We start from the raw sequence: 13,567 nt of genomic DNA, 5'->3' as shown, positions 1-13,567 counted from the left end.
TACACCCCCCCCATCTAATACCCTGCTCTCCCCCCTGCAGCAAGAACACCCCTGAACCAGAAGATGCAACAGCCTTATTTGGCCTCCATTAGAGACAGCCTTTGGGGAACAGAAAACTGAAGGTAAGAATGGCATGAGTGTGAGTGTGTGTGTGCGTGTGTGTTGGGGGGAGTGTGAGTTGTAGGAATGTCTTTGTGTATATGTGTGTTTGCAGTGTGTGGGCGTAGGGTTGGGATTAATGTCTATCTATCTGAAGCTGGTTTTTCCTGCTCAACTCTGTGGCTGTAATGAGATTCTTGGAAAAGCTCTTGTCCTCGATACTGCTAGTCAAGCCTGTACCTGTGGTACACTGCAGCAGAAAACATAAAGTACACAAGTCTGCCTGCTAGCTGTCACCCAGTCTGACACCACTGGCCTTCTGCAGCTCCCTCCCCTGTGTCTTAAGACTCACCACCACGGCACCTCCAACACAACCTCCTGAACTAACCCTTCTGAGGCGTTAGCCTGTTGGTATATGTTGTGTGTGTGACCTCCGGCCCTCTCGTGTGTCTCTCTCTCTCTCTCTCTCTCTCTCTCTCTCTCTCTCTCTCTCTCTCTCTCTCTCTCTCTCTCTGTCTCTCTCTCTCTCTCGCTCTCCGTCTCTCTCTGTCCTGACAGATTCAGCTCCACAGCTTCTGTAATCGCCGGTTGAGGCAAAGCTAAAAAAAAAATATTTAATCAAAAGATACTAAGAGAGTAGAAGCAAAATAACACATTCCTATGAATAGGAATATGACTAAATATAAATGAAAAATACATGTATTATATTACTTATGGTAGTGCCTATAATGGGAATATTAAATAATAATAATGCATAATAGGACAAAGAAACCATGTTGAGTTTGACTGTGGCTAATACAGTTAGCTCCAGGTGTCTCTACGGGGTGTGTGTACTGGATACACACTAACATCCCTTCCATGTTTCCATCTTCGACCTAGTGCTCATGTCTGAGACTGACATGTGGGGCGCTCCTCTCTCTGGAGCCAGCCCTGACTCTGTCACAAGACCCTTCCCCACAGGAAGTAAGTTTCCAGCTTGCGTTTTCACTTCCTGCTCCACTATATTCCCCCCCCCCCCCTCACCTCCTCTAATCCCCCTTGAATGACTGCACGGAATCATCATGAACCACCCCCCCCCCACCACCACCGTTCACGAGAGAACTAGCAAAAGGTGGAGCCAGGGTGCCTGTGAGTGAGTGTGTGCATCGCCGCTCTCTTCCTCCACAGCGCACCACTAACCCACACATGTCATTGGAACCCTGGAGACGTGCTGGAGACGCTCTCCTCCTCCTCCTCCTCCTCCTCCTCCTCCTCCTCCTTCTCCTCTCTCCCCTGCATCCGGCATGGTCTGTGTGTTCTCTGTCCTCCATCTCCTCCATCGCTCGCACCTCCCCCTGGAGCCCTCCAGGGGGCGCCCTCTACAGTTGTCCTGGCTGCTCACGGCCGCGCTGCTGTCATTGCAGCTCCGCCTCCGCTTCCGCCCAAGAATGTCCCGACCTCCCCCCCTCCATCTGGCCCCCCCCTCCACAGACGCCAGCGCCGGTAAGAGACCCCTCCCCCCCCCCCTCATCTCTCGCTCCTCCCTCTGCCTCCCTGCCCCCTCCCCCTCATCTCTCGCTCCTCCCCTCTGCCTCCCTCCCCTCTGGACCTCAGCCCCTCTCGTTCTAACGACTGTCCTGAATCACTCACTCATTCTCTCTCTCTCTCTCTCTCTCTCTCTCTCTCTCTCTCTCTCTCTCTCGCTCTCTCTCTCTGTCTCTCTCTCGCACTGTGTCATCATCTCATCTCAGTTCTCCCCAGGGTGGGTTCAGTGTGTTGATGGTGTGTCTCCTGTTGGTGTGTGTTAGACGTGGCAGGTGAGGCGTCAGGAAGGAAGCCCTCCATCGCGGACCTGGACTCCATCTTCGGCCCCGCGGAGCCCCCGGGTCCTGGGGACGACCCCGGGGAGAAGTGGGTGTGCTTCAAGCGACGAGTCCCCCAACAGACCGCCGCCTCCGCCCAGCGACCCCACCCCGAGCCCCCCCTCGTCCCCCGCATCCTCCAGATGACCCTGCCCCTCCCCTCCCGACTCCCCCGCTGCCCCAGGAGCACCCCGCCCCCCCTCTCCCAGCCTCCCAGCCCCCCTGGTGGACACGCCCCCGCGGCGCCGCCCTCCCCTCCTCCGACAGAGGTCACCCCCCTCGCCCATCCCTCCCCCACCCGCCGCCCCCCACGGCGCCGCCCCCCACCGAGGACCCAGCGCCCCTCCCTTCAGCACCAGAGGCCACTGCCTCTCCCCCCAGCAGCCCAGCGCCTCACCCCAGCCCACCCCCCGCCGCCCCCCCGGCTCTTAAACCAGCCTCGGACTCTCCCTCCAGCGCCCCTGCCCAACCCGCCCTCCCCCCGCCCTGGTCCTCCCCCAGGAGGAACCCAACACCCCCGAAGACGTCCCTGTGAAGGAGGACCTCAGTGAAACCACCGCCTCGCCCAAAGACGCCTCCGGCCAGGCGACCCGGGGCACTCCTCCCCCGCCTCCGCCCCCTACGTACCGGGCTGTGGTGTCCTCGCCAGGGCCCGTGGCTGGGGCTGGCCCTGGGGCTGGCCCTGGGGTTGGGGCTGGCCCCGTGGTTGGGGGCACGACCAGCGGTGAGTACCCCCATCTGACACCCCCTCCATGGGAAGCAGAGCTCCGCTGACACTCAACAGACACAGCTGTGGAGGGGTCAAACGGCCCACACCTATACACTACGCTTTGTCCTGGCGGAGTGATCCGTTTAGACGGGGGTTAGCTTGGTCAAACATGGGGCCGCAGCGGAGCCTGCAGCCTAGACAGGGTCCGTTGCCCAGCGTGTGGGAAAACTCTCCTGTAAAGTAAACAGATAGCTGAGATCACAGTGTTCTTTTAGAGTGGGCCTCTCAGAGCTCATCGGAAACGACAGCGGTCTTCGTATTCGAGGGGAGAAGTTTGTTTACAGTTATGGGTGGGACCGTTATAGCTGAGGATGTGGCTGTTAAATACGATGTTCTTAATAATAAGATAGAAATGCTGGACTAGATGACAGCGGGCGGGTCGATTGATGAACAGCGTTGACAGTTGACGAGTCGTCCTGATGATGTTCTGTCTCCGCCCCCGCCCCTCCCCCCCCCAGGCTCCTCCTCCCCCGCCCGGCCATCCACCCCTTCGTCGGCCCCCGCCAGCGGCCCCACCCCACCCCCTCCCCCCGCCCCGCCCGGCCTCCAGACCCAAGCTGCCTCCGGGGAAGCCCAGTGTGGGGGATGTGGTGAGTCTCCTGAGCTCTCCAGCACAGCAGAGGTCACGTGATCACTGAAGGTTTGTTTGCTGGTCGTTGTTTACATTCACCAGCATTAGAGGATCTAACTCGGAACGCTCTCTCTCTCCCCTTCCCCTTCTCTCTCTCTCCCCCTCCCCTTCTCTCTCTCTCCCCTTCCCCTTCGTCTCTCTCTCCCCCTCCCCTTCTATCTCTCTCTCCCTCTCTCTCTCTCTCTCTCTCCCCCTCCCCTTCTCTCTCTCCCCTTCCCCTTCTCTCTCTCTCCCCCTCCCCTTCTATCTCTCTCTCCCTCTCTCTCTCTCTCTCTCTCCCCCTCCCCTTCTCTCTCTCTCTCTCTCTCTCTCTCTCTCTCCCCCTCCCCTTCTCTCTCTCTCTCCCCCTCCCCTTCTTTCTCTCTCCCCCTTCACTCTCTTCCCCTCCCCTCCCTCTCCCCCTGCCTCCCTCCAGAGTCGTCCCTTCAGCCCCCCGGTCCACTCGGCCAGCCCCCCGGGTCCACTCGGCCAGCCCCCCGGTCCACTCGGCCAGCCCCCCGGTCCACTCGGCCAGCCCCCCGGTCCACTCGGCCAGCCCCCCGGTCCACTCGGCCAGCCCCCCTCCCGTGGCCCCCCTGGCAAGGGCAGAGAGCACCTCCTCCGTCTCCTCCACCAACTCCCTGAGCGCCGCCACCACGCCCACCGTCGGTAAAGAGCTCTTGGTGTCTGTGTCAGGTGTGTGTGCCATCCTCCATCAGCACAGCTGCTGTGCCCCCGCTGCCATCCCTCCTATGGCGTGAAATTAGTGCCAGGAGAGCGAGCTCTGTAAAAACAATTTGTAACTTGCAAAAAAGATTTGTGTCTCTGTAGAAAATGATTTGTGTACTTGCAAAAAAAAAGTTTTGTGTCTCCGTAGAAGAAGGCAAGATTTGTGTACTTGCATAAAAGATTTATAACTTGCAAAAAAGATTTGTGTACTTGTAAAAAAAAGTTTTGTGTCTCCGTAGAAGAAAAAGATTTGTGTACTTGTAAAAAAAGTTTTGTGTCTCCGTAGAAGAAAATGATTTGTGTACTTGTAAAAAAAGTTTTGTGTCTCCGTAGAAGAAAAAGATTTGTGTACTTGTAAAAAAAAGTTTTGTGTCTCCGTAGAAGAAGGCGGGAACAATGCTCCCAAAACCATCTAAGCCAATCAAATATAGCCATTTCTGTGTCTAGTATCAAATATGTGGACTATCTATACTAAGGGTACATAAACTAGCAGTACTAAGTGGGATTAGAATAGAATTAAATATTTTCTATTCTAATCCCACTTAGTACTGCGTTCTGGAGCTTTTGCTAAATGACTAAATGTAAATGGATATTTTGAACTACTTACCAAATGACTCGCCATTGAAATCATCAGCATTCTAGTTTTGTTCTTATTCGCTGACGTTCTTTGTGTGATAGACAGACGAAAATCTCCAATGATACTAGACACAGAAATGGCTATATTTGATTGGCTTAGATGGTTTTGGGAGCATTGTTCCCGCCTTCTTCTACGGAGACACAAAACTTTTTTTTACAAGTACACGAATCTTTTTCTTCTACGGAGACACAAAACCTTTTTTACAAGTACACAAATCTTTTTCTTCTACGGAGACACAAAACTTTTTTTTACAAGTACACGAATCATTTTCTTCTACGGAGACACAAAACTTTTTTTTACAAGTACACAAATCTTTTTCTTCTACGGAGACACAAAACCTTTTTTTACAAGTACACAAATCTTTTTTGCAAGTTACAAATCTTTTTTGCAAGTACACAAATCTTGCCTTCTTCTACGGAGACACAAAACTTTTTTTGCAAGTACACGAATCATTTTCTACAGAGACACATCTTTTTTGCAAGTTACAAATCGTTTTTACAGAGCTCGCTCTCCTGGCACTAATTTCACGCCATACCCTCCTGCCTGCCCACAGGGCGTTTGCTTTGTGCTTTATCTTGAGTTTGACATCCAGTGATCACTGTCTCCCTTTACGTTGGTGTTTTCAGAAATGTGAAATTGTGTATTTTTTTTTTTTTTTATTACCGTTCATTTCTCATCTGGTTCATGATTTATTCACACCTGGTTTCGATTCCCATTTTTTTTTATTGTTTCTATTTTGTTTTTGCTTTATTTCCTGTCGGCTGCTTGTTTTGATGTCAGAGGATGATGCTTATGTAGACAGACTGCCTACATTTGAGAGACACTTTGACTCACTGTCAGGTACAGTACAGACCGTACAAAGCCCAGGGCTTTTTGGGGGAATGTTCCAGATTCCATGTGAGCCTTCGGAGCCTGTATGTGAATGCCTGTTACCCAGGGTGTGTTTGGCTGTGAAGGGAGCAGGTCATTCATGATGGTCATGCGTGCTTCGCCTGTTGCCCCCGGTAACGTCACGGTGGCTTTTACAGTGAGCAGATGGAGACATGACATTATCTCTGTGGGACTTTCATTTGTTTATGTCGACCTGGGATTTGTAGTTCATCCTCATCAAACGATCCCTGTTCATTTTGGACTGTAAAGTATACGTTTTGATCAAGGAGACCAAAGAATTTAGATGTGTCAAAATTTAGATATCAAACAAAGAGCATAACTTTTTTCTTTTTTTTTTTTTTTACTAAAAAGCCATGGTGAACATCCATTCTCATTTTGCAAAACAGCATTTATAAAAAAAAATACTACTATATATATATATATATATATATATATATATATATATATATATATATATATATTTGACTGTGCATATGTTGCAGTCCTACCAAGTCCCCCACAAATCTTGTTTTTCTGACTAGTCAGAAAACTCTGGTTTGGTGTGTGTGTTAGGTGAGTCAGGTGGCTGAGCGGTAAGGGAATCGGGCTAGTAATCCGAAGGTTGCCAGTTCGATTCCCGGTCAAGCCAACTGACGTTGTGTCCTTGGGCAAGGCACTTCACCCTACTTGCCTCGGGGGAATGTCCCTGTACTTACTGTAAGTCGCTCTGGATAAGAGCGTCTGCTAAATGACTAAATGTAAATGTAAATGTGTGTGTGTGTGTGTGTGTTAGGTGTGTTTGTATGGATTTGCTCCCAAACAGTTGAGTAATTGTAGCGGAAGCTACAGCTGTTTGTGTGAGTGATCCGCTTGTGCCAAAGTGCATCTTACCCTCCCATCTGTGGGCTCTTGAGGTCCAGATCCACACACACACACCCTCACACACACACACACACACCCTCACACAAACACACCCTCACACACACACACCCTCACACACACTGCCTCACACAGAGAGCAGTGTCTTTTGAAGTCTGGCAGGAGAGTCAGGTCCTCCTCCAGAGCGGCACTCCCCCAGCTGTTTGATATTCACGCCACGCCACCCTTCTCCTCACCCTCCCCCCCCCTTCTCCTCACCCTCCCCCCCCTCACCCCTCACCCCCCCCCCCTCGCCCCTCACCCCCCCCCCCCTCGCCCCTCGCCCCTCACCCCCCCCCCTCGCCCCTCTCAAACGATGAAACCCTCCAGTGTCGTCCTCCTACCCCTTGCCCCTCACTCGACCCCTGACCCCTCTCCCTAACCACTCTTGCACCATCCATTGAAACATTCCTCTTCACTTCAAAACCCTGACACCCCCCATCCACCCACACTCACTCTTCAGCGCACCTGTTCCCCTCCCCCCTCTCCTCTCCAACCCCTCCTCCCCTCCTCCCCCCTCTCCTCTCCAACCCCTCCTCCCCTCCTCCCCCTTCTCCTCTCCAACGCCTCTACCCCTCCCCCCTGGTCCTTCACCTATACAGAGGGCGACATTAAAAAAAACTTCCAACCCACCAATCACCAACATGACTGCTGCCCCCTGCTGGTTGTGATCAGGAATAACAGCTTGTCTCCACCTGTTTCATAACAGATGCGTGACGGTTGAGAATAGAGTTCGCAAAGAATTGTAAATGTGAACAGCATTGACTGGAGAGAAGGGAATAAAGGACAAGCTGTCCCTCGTGGATATATTTGCGGCGTGTAAAGTCACGGCTGAAAGTATTGGCAGTGAGTTTGCTGCTTCGGTTTTTTGCTGCTTCTTTTTTTCACGTTTCTGTGGTGAACTGGAAAACAATGCTGAGCCTTTCATACGTTTCACAAGTTTTAAAGGCTCATCTGAAATGCATCTGATCGCTCTGCACGATAATCAAAGAAACAATGTGAAGCAACACCACAACATCTGAAGCAGCAAACTTTGCGAAACACAAAATGTGTGTGACTGCCAGTCCTCCCCGTCTGGGGATGAGGATGGACGATGATGCGGCTCCTCTCAGCCCCTCCAGAGCATCTAGCTTGTCTCCTCTCCCCCACACCCCCAGCCCCCACACCCCCAGCCCCCCACACCCCCAGCCCCCCACACCCCCAACCCCCCACACCCCCAGCCCCCCACACCCCCAGCCCCCCACACCCCCAGCCCCCCACACCCCCAGCCCCCTACACCCCCAGCCCCCTACACCCCCAGCCCCCCACACCCCCAGCCCCCTACACCCCCAGCCCTCACAAACCCCCACACCCCCAGCCTTCTCACGTTCTTCTGGAGTAGCTCACCTACCCCCACCCCTCACCTCCCCCCCAGCCCCCCCTGTCTCCCCGGCCCCTTCACACACACCCACGTGTGCCCCGACACACACACCTGTCCCATCTGGTGTTTGGTGGCCACGCACCCCCCTGCACCCGCCCCCCTGCACCCGTCCCCCTCACGCTGTGATGTGTGATGGACTGTGACTCACGCTACTGTCCTTCTCTCTCCCCTACCTCCCCCCCCCCCCCTCACCCTCCTCACCCACTCTCCCTCCTCCTCCTCCTCCTCCCCACACAGAGAATGACCAGCCCTCCCTCGTATGGTTTGACAGAGGGAAGTTTTATTTAACCTTTGAAGGTAAGTTGGGTGTGCACACAGCCTTCCTGTAGCGCACACCCTCCTGGGGCTCATCGGTGCAAGCTAACCTCCCCCTTCCTCCCCCTTCTCCCTTCCTTGTCCTCTCTAACACCTCCCCCCCCCCCCTCCCCCAATCGTCCAGGCACCTCATTCTAACTCCTGAGTGCCCTCCCACCCATCCCATCCCCTCTCCCCCCCACACACACATGCAAACTCCTTCTCCCCTCTCCCCCCCCCTCTCCCCCCCTCCCCCCGCACCTCTTTTCTTTCTCATCTTTCGTTCTCATTTCACGAGCGTTCGGCCGCCTGCCCTCTCCCCTGCCCTCTCCCCTGCCCTCTCCCCTGCCCTCTCCCCTGCCCTCTCCCCTGCCCTCTCCCCTGCCCTCTCCCCTGCCCCCTCCCCGCGGGCCGGCCTTCTTCACTCATCTTCACTCAGGTCCATGTCGGTTTCGGACGTTTCTTTTCTTCACCCGTTTGGTGTGTTTGTTTTTCCCGCCTGTTTTTGGATGTTTCTGGATGTGCTCTTCGGCTTTGAGTCTTGGATCTCGCTCGCTCTTAACTCCGGCTCTCTGATCTTGTGAGAAAATAATTTGGGCTTTGTTATGAATCAGCATGTCAGGAATATGCATGCTCTCTCTCTCTCTCTCTCTCTCTCTCTCTCTCTCTCTCTCTCTCTCTCTCTCCTTCTCTCTCTCTCTCCTTCTCTCTCTCTGTCTTTCTCTCTCTCTCCTTCTCTCTCTCTGTCCTTCTCTCTTTCTCTCTTTCTCTCTCTCTCTCTCTTTCTCTCTCTCTCTCTCTATCTCTCTCTCTCTCTCTCTCTCCTTCTCTCTCTCTCTGTCTTCAAAAAACAGACTTGTTTCTCATCTTCCTGCTTTACTGCATTTTGAACATCGTAAATCATCCGTCTGAAAGTGTAGAAACTTGACGTCTGGATGTCCCACAGTAGAGGTCTCCTGTGGGTCTGAGGGCTTCACGCTGCAGCAGCTCTTCTGTGGCTCATTCACTCCTCCTCAGGAAGATCTGCTCACATGTACAATCATGTACATCTCTCCTTCTTCCTGTAATGTTTGTGTGGGCCATTTCTCTCCCCGTATCTATCATCTGTCTCACTTCTCTGCTTCTCCTGTCATCAAACTCTTTATTTCATCATTCCCACATGTGCTTATAGTGTCTAAAAAAGTAAAAGTGGACCGTTCAACTAAGGATAGTGTTTGTAACATCACTATCCTCACTGCTGAGAGAGTGTGTTATTAACATAGCTCCTGTACCATGAGAGGGACAGGGATGAGTGTCTCTAAGACCACGTCTTCTCAAGCGAACAAGACTTTCTCCCTGCCCTGTCTCCGGGACTGAGAGTGTGTGTACGTGTGTGTGTGTCCTGGCCAGGCTGTTCCAGGGGCCCCAGCCCCCTCACCATGGGGGCCCAGGACACCCTCCCTGTGGCGGCTGCCTTCACAGAGACGGTCAACGCCTTCTTCAAAGGAGCAGACCCCAACAAGTACGTTCACACACACACACACACACATGTACAATTTTTTTGGTTTGTTCAAGATGCATTCTTTTTCTATCCCTCTTTCTGCAAGCCCCTGTCACCCCTGTCACCTCACCCTCCCACCTGGCTGTGTGTCCCCAGGTGTGTGGTGAAGGTCACAGGAGAGATGGTGCTGTCGTTTCCGGCGGGGATCACACGGCACTTCTCCAATAACCCCACCCCTGCTGTGCTCACCTTCAGCATAACCAACTACAGCCGCCTGGAGCATGTACTACCTAACCCCCAGCTGCTGTGCTGGTAAACAGCCCTCTAACACCCTCACACACACCTGGAACACCCTCTCACACACACACACACCTAGCACACGGTCATATGTGCACCTCTGCCTGTTCTGTGACTGGAACAACCAACACAGACATACATGTAACACCAGTCTCACACACTCCGGGAACACATGCTAGTAACACACTCATCCGTACTGTGTGTAGCTAATCTGGGAGTCAAGTGGCTGAGCGGTTAGGGAATCGGGCTACTAATCAGAAGGTTGACGGTTTGGTTCTTGGATGTGCTAAATGACGTTGTGTCCTTGGGCAAGGCACTTCACCCTACTTGCCTCGGGGAGAATGTCCCTGTACTTACTGTAAGTCGCTCTGGATAAGAGCGTCTGCTAAATGACTAAATGTAAATCTCCCATACCGCCCGCCACAGACATGGTCTTAATCCCCACCTCACACACACCTCACCCCCCCGTAACCCCCTCCTCACACTCCCTCCCCCCTCCTCACTCTTCCAGTGACGCCACCGCACAGCCCAAGGCTGGCTCCGACTCCAAGGACTTCTGGGTGAACATGCCAAACCTGATGAGCCACCTGAAGAAGGTGGCCGACCAGAAGCCCCAGGCCACTTACTACAACGTGGACATGCTCAAGTACCAGGTGGGCTCGCCGCACGGACGCTCAAGTACCGGCGAGTGGTCAAGATTGGTGTTGTGTTCGGCCTATGTTCCATCGTTGATTCATTTGTTTTGTGTGTGTGTGTGTGTCAGGTCTCGTCGCAGGGCCTCCAGTCGACCCCCCTGAACCTGGCGGTGAGCTGGAGGTGTGAGGCCGCCAGCACGGACCTGAGGGTCGACTACAAATACAACGGCGACGCCATGACGACGCCCACGGCCCTGAATAACGTCCAGTTCCTGATCCCGGTGGACGGAGGCGTGTCCAAGCTACAGGCGGTGCTCCCCCCCGCCGCCTGGTGAGACACGCCTCCACGCCCCTCTCTGTCTCTCTCTCTCTCTCTGTCTCTCCCCCTCTCTCTCTCTCTCTCTGTCTCTCTCTCTCCCTCCCTCTCTCTGTCTCTCTCTCTGTCTCTTTCTCTCTCTCTCTCTCTCTCTCTCTCTGTCTCTCTCTCTCTCTCTCTCTCTCTGTCTCTCCCTCTCTCTCTCTCTCTCTCTCTCTCTCTCTCTCTCTCTGTCTCTCTCTCTCTCTCCCTCTCTCTGTCTCTCTCTCTGTCTCTCTCTCTCTCTCTCTCTCTCTCTCTCTGTCTCTCTCTCTCTCTGTCTCTCTGTCTCTCTCTGTCTCTCTCTCTCTCTCCTGTCTGGGTCTCTTCTGTTTCTCTTTGAAGCTCTCTCTCTCTCTCTCTCGTCTGAATGAGATGCTTGTTTGTGGCGACAAAGAGTCGAGGGGTTCATTTCGATTTTGTTGTTCTAGGAATGCTGAACAGCATAGGATCCTGTGGAAGATTCCGGATATTTCCCAGAAATCCGAAAATGGAGGTAAAGCAAACACAAGACACAAGCATTATGTCACTAATAATAAAAGACCCCAGTGTGTCACTGTCACCACCTGCTGTCAGAAGAGGGTATTACAATCACAATAACAAGAGAACACTCAACATCAGAATCAGAATAGTGTTTAATCGCCAAGTAAGTGGTCACAAACCAGGAATTTACTTTGGTGGGCAGGTGCATACAGTAAACATAATAAACAAGATAAAATGTAGAAAATGTACAACAAAATACTGGCAACACCTACTGTTCCACAGCGTTCTGCGTGAACGTGTGTGTGTGTATTGACGTTGAACGTCCTTCCTCCAGGCGTGGGCTCCTTGTTGGCCCGTTTCCAGCTGTCAGAGGGTCCTAGCAAGCCCTCTCCCCTGGCCGTGCAGTTCACCAGCGAGGGCTGCACCCTCTCAGGCTGCGACATCGAGCTGGCCGGCCCAGGGTACCGCTTCTCTCTCATCAAGAAGAGGTTCGCTGCAGGTGAGTCCAGGAAGTAGGGGACTGGCTTTGTTTTCTCATACGGGCGGGGGAGGGTTTGTTTTGTAAATAACTGAGGCAGACGTGTGATTTTGTTTTGTGGAAAAGCTGGAGGGGACCGGTTTGCAATGAAGCGTGTAAAGAAACCTACGCCCCTACCAAGGAGTCCACAAAGCTAGTCTGAAGGTTACCGTTCGTAGGCGTTGAATGTATTCCTGTGTTGTCAGTTATGATTGCACTGAAGATTGCTCTGTATTCACTTAAAACAATACTCACACAAACTAAAACACCACTGAAATAAAGTACTGAATATAACCACCTTATTTTACATTTAGTCATTTAGCAGACGCTCTTATCCAGAGCGACTTACAGTAAGTACAGGGACATTCCCCCCGAGGCAAGTAGGGTGAAGTGCCTTCCCCAAGGACACAACGTCAGTTGGCACGGCCGGGAATCGAACTGGCAACCTTCAAATTACTAGTCCGACTCCCTCACCACTCAGCCACCTGACTCCCCTATTTTACCTCTTTCTTAGGAAAATACTTGGCAGACAACTAACCCACGCTACTGAACAACACTACTGAATACATACACTGAAGATCATCTCATCGGGCCAAGAGTGACATAGACAAGAACAGTGGAGCCAATACCCCAACCACCTCACTACAGACACACCTCGCTACAGACAGACCTCGCTACAGACACACCTCTCTACAGACACACCTCTCTACAGACACACCTCACTACAGACACACCTCTCTACAGACACACCTCACTACAGACACACCTCTCTACAGACACACATCGCTACAGACACACCTCTCTACAGACACACCTCTCTACAGACACACATCGCTACAGACACACCTCTCTACAGACACACCTCTCTACAGACACACCTTGCTACAGACACACCTCACTACAGACACACCTCGCGACAGACAAACCTCACGACAGACACACCTCGCTACAGACAGACGCCTCACAACCTTGTATGAGCCCTCGCGTCAGACCAGCCTGATCCAGCAGTATTGTATAACTTGCATTTAGAGTCGTGGACCGTTTTAGGGTGTGTTGTCTTTGTATAACGTTCTCGTTTCAGAACATCTGTACTGCTGCAGGTGGACACCTGGTGCCCTCCACCCCCCCTCCCACCTCCACCCCCCCCCCTCCCACCTCCACCCCCCCTCCCACCTCCACCCCCCCTCCCACCTCCACTGCCCCCTCCCCCCTTAGACCTCTTGTTCTTACCCGTCACTGCAGCTGCCCAAACTCTCAACCGCGAACACACAGACACACAGTACGACCGCAAACACACACATCGGCACCCCAGAGAGACAGCGTACGTGCACGACATACAGTTCACTTCCAGTATGTGGAGATGAATTGTTTGCAGGCTGCAGCATGCACGCTTGTGATAGGATGTTTAGAGCAGCACAGGATTCTGGGAATTGGTGTCTTTATGCTCCTGGCTTTGTGAAGTCAGCTTGCACATATTTGAACTGATAACTGGTAAAACAGGGTCAAAGCTTAAAGGTTCAATTAGACCCTCAAGTGATCACACTCTTCTGGTTGTGCACTGGACACTCAATCAAATCAGCAGAATATCTAGTACTTCTTTAGATGCTTGAGTT

General features: G+C 52.7%; 1 protein-coding gene across 1 annotated transcript in view; it reads left to right on the top strand.

Annotated features, from left to right (window-relative positions):
- sgip1a (SH3GL interacting endocytic adaptor 1a) overlaps window positions 1-13,070 on the top strand; it is a 13,796-nt gene extending 726 nt beyond the window's left edge. The window contains 20 exon segments of the mRNA XM_067230231.1: window positions 41-78; window positions 81-122; window positions 979-1,062; window positions 1,503-1,577; window positions 1,887-2,002; window positions 2,004-2,075; window positions 2,077-2,425; window positions 2,428-2,664; window positions 3,168-3,235; window positions 3,237-3,299; window positions 3,756-3,766; window positions 3,873-4,015; window positions 8,131-8,190; window positions 9,577-9,688; window positions 9,824-9,979; window positions 10,476-10,617; window positions 10,728-10,930; window positions 11,386-11,450; window positions 11,772-11,936; window positions 12,469-13,070. Of these exon segments, the coding sequence (XP_067086332.1) occupies window positions 41-78; window positions 81-122; window positions 979-1,062; window positions 1,503-1,577; window positions 1,887-2,002; window positions 2,004-2,075; window positions 2,077-2,425; window positions 2,428-2,664; window positions 3,168-3,235; window positions 3,237-3,299; window positions 3,756-3,766; window positions 3,873-4,015; window positions 8,131-8,190; window positions 9,577-9,688; window positions 9,824-9,979; window positions 10,476-10,617; window positions 10,728-10,930; window positions 11,386-11,450; window positions 11,772-11,936; window positions 12,469-12,491 (2,224 nt within the window). The 3' untranslated portion in view covers window positions 12,492-13,070.
- The last annotated feature ends 497 nt before the right edge of the window (window positions 13,071-13,567 follow it).

This window comes from Osmerus mordax, chromosome 27, assembly GCF_038355195.1.
Source record: "Osmerus mordax isolate fOsmMor3 chromosome 27, fOsmMor3.pri, whole genome shotgun sequence".
Lineage (NCBI taxonomy): Eukaryota > Metazoa > Chordata > Actinopteri > Osmeriformes > Osmeridae > Osmerus > Osmerus mordax.
Note: the sequence above shows the minus strand (reverse complement) of the source record. Positions and strands in the feature narration are given on the sequence as shown.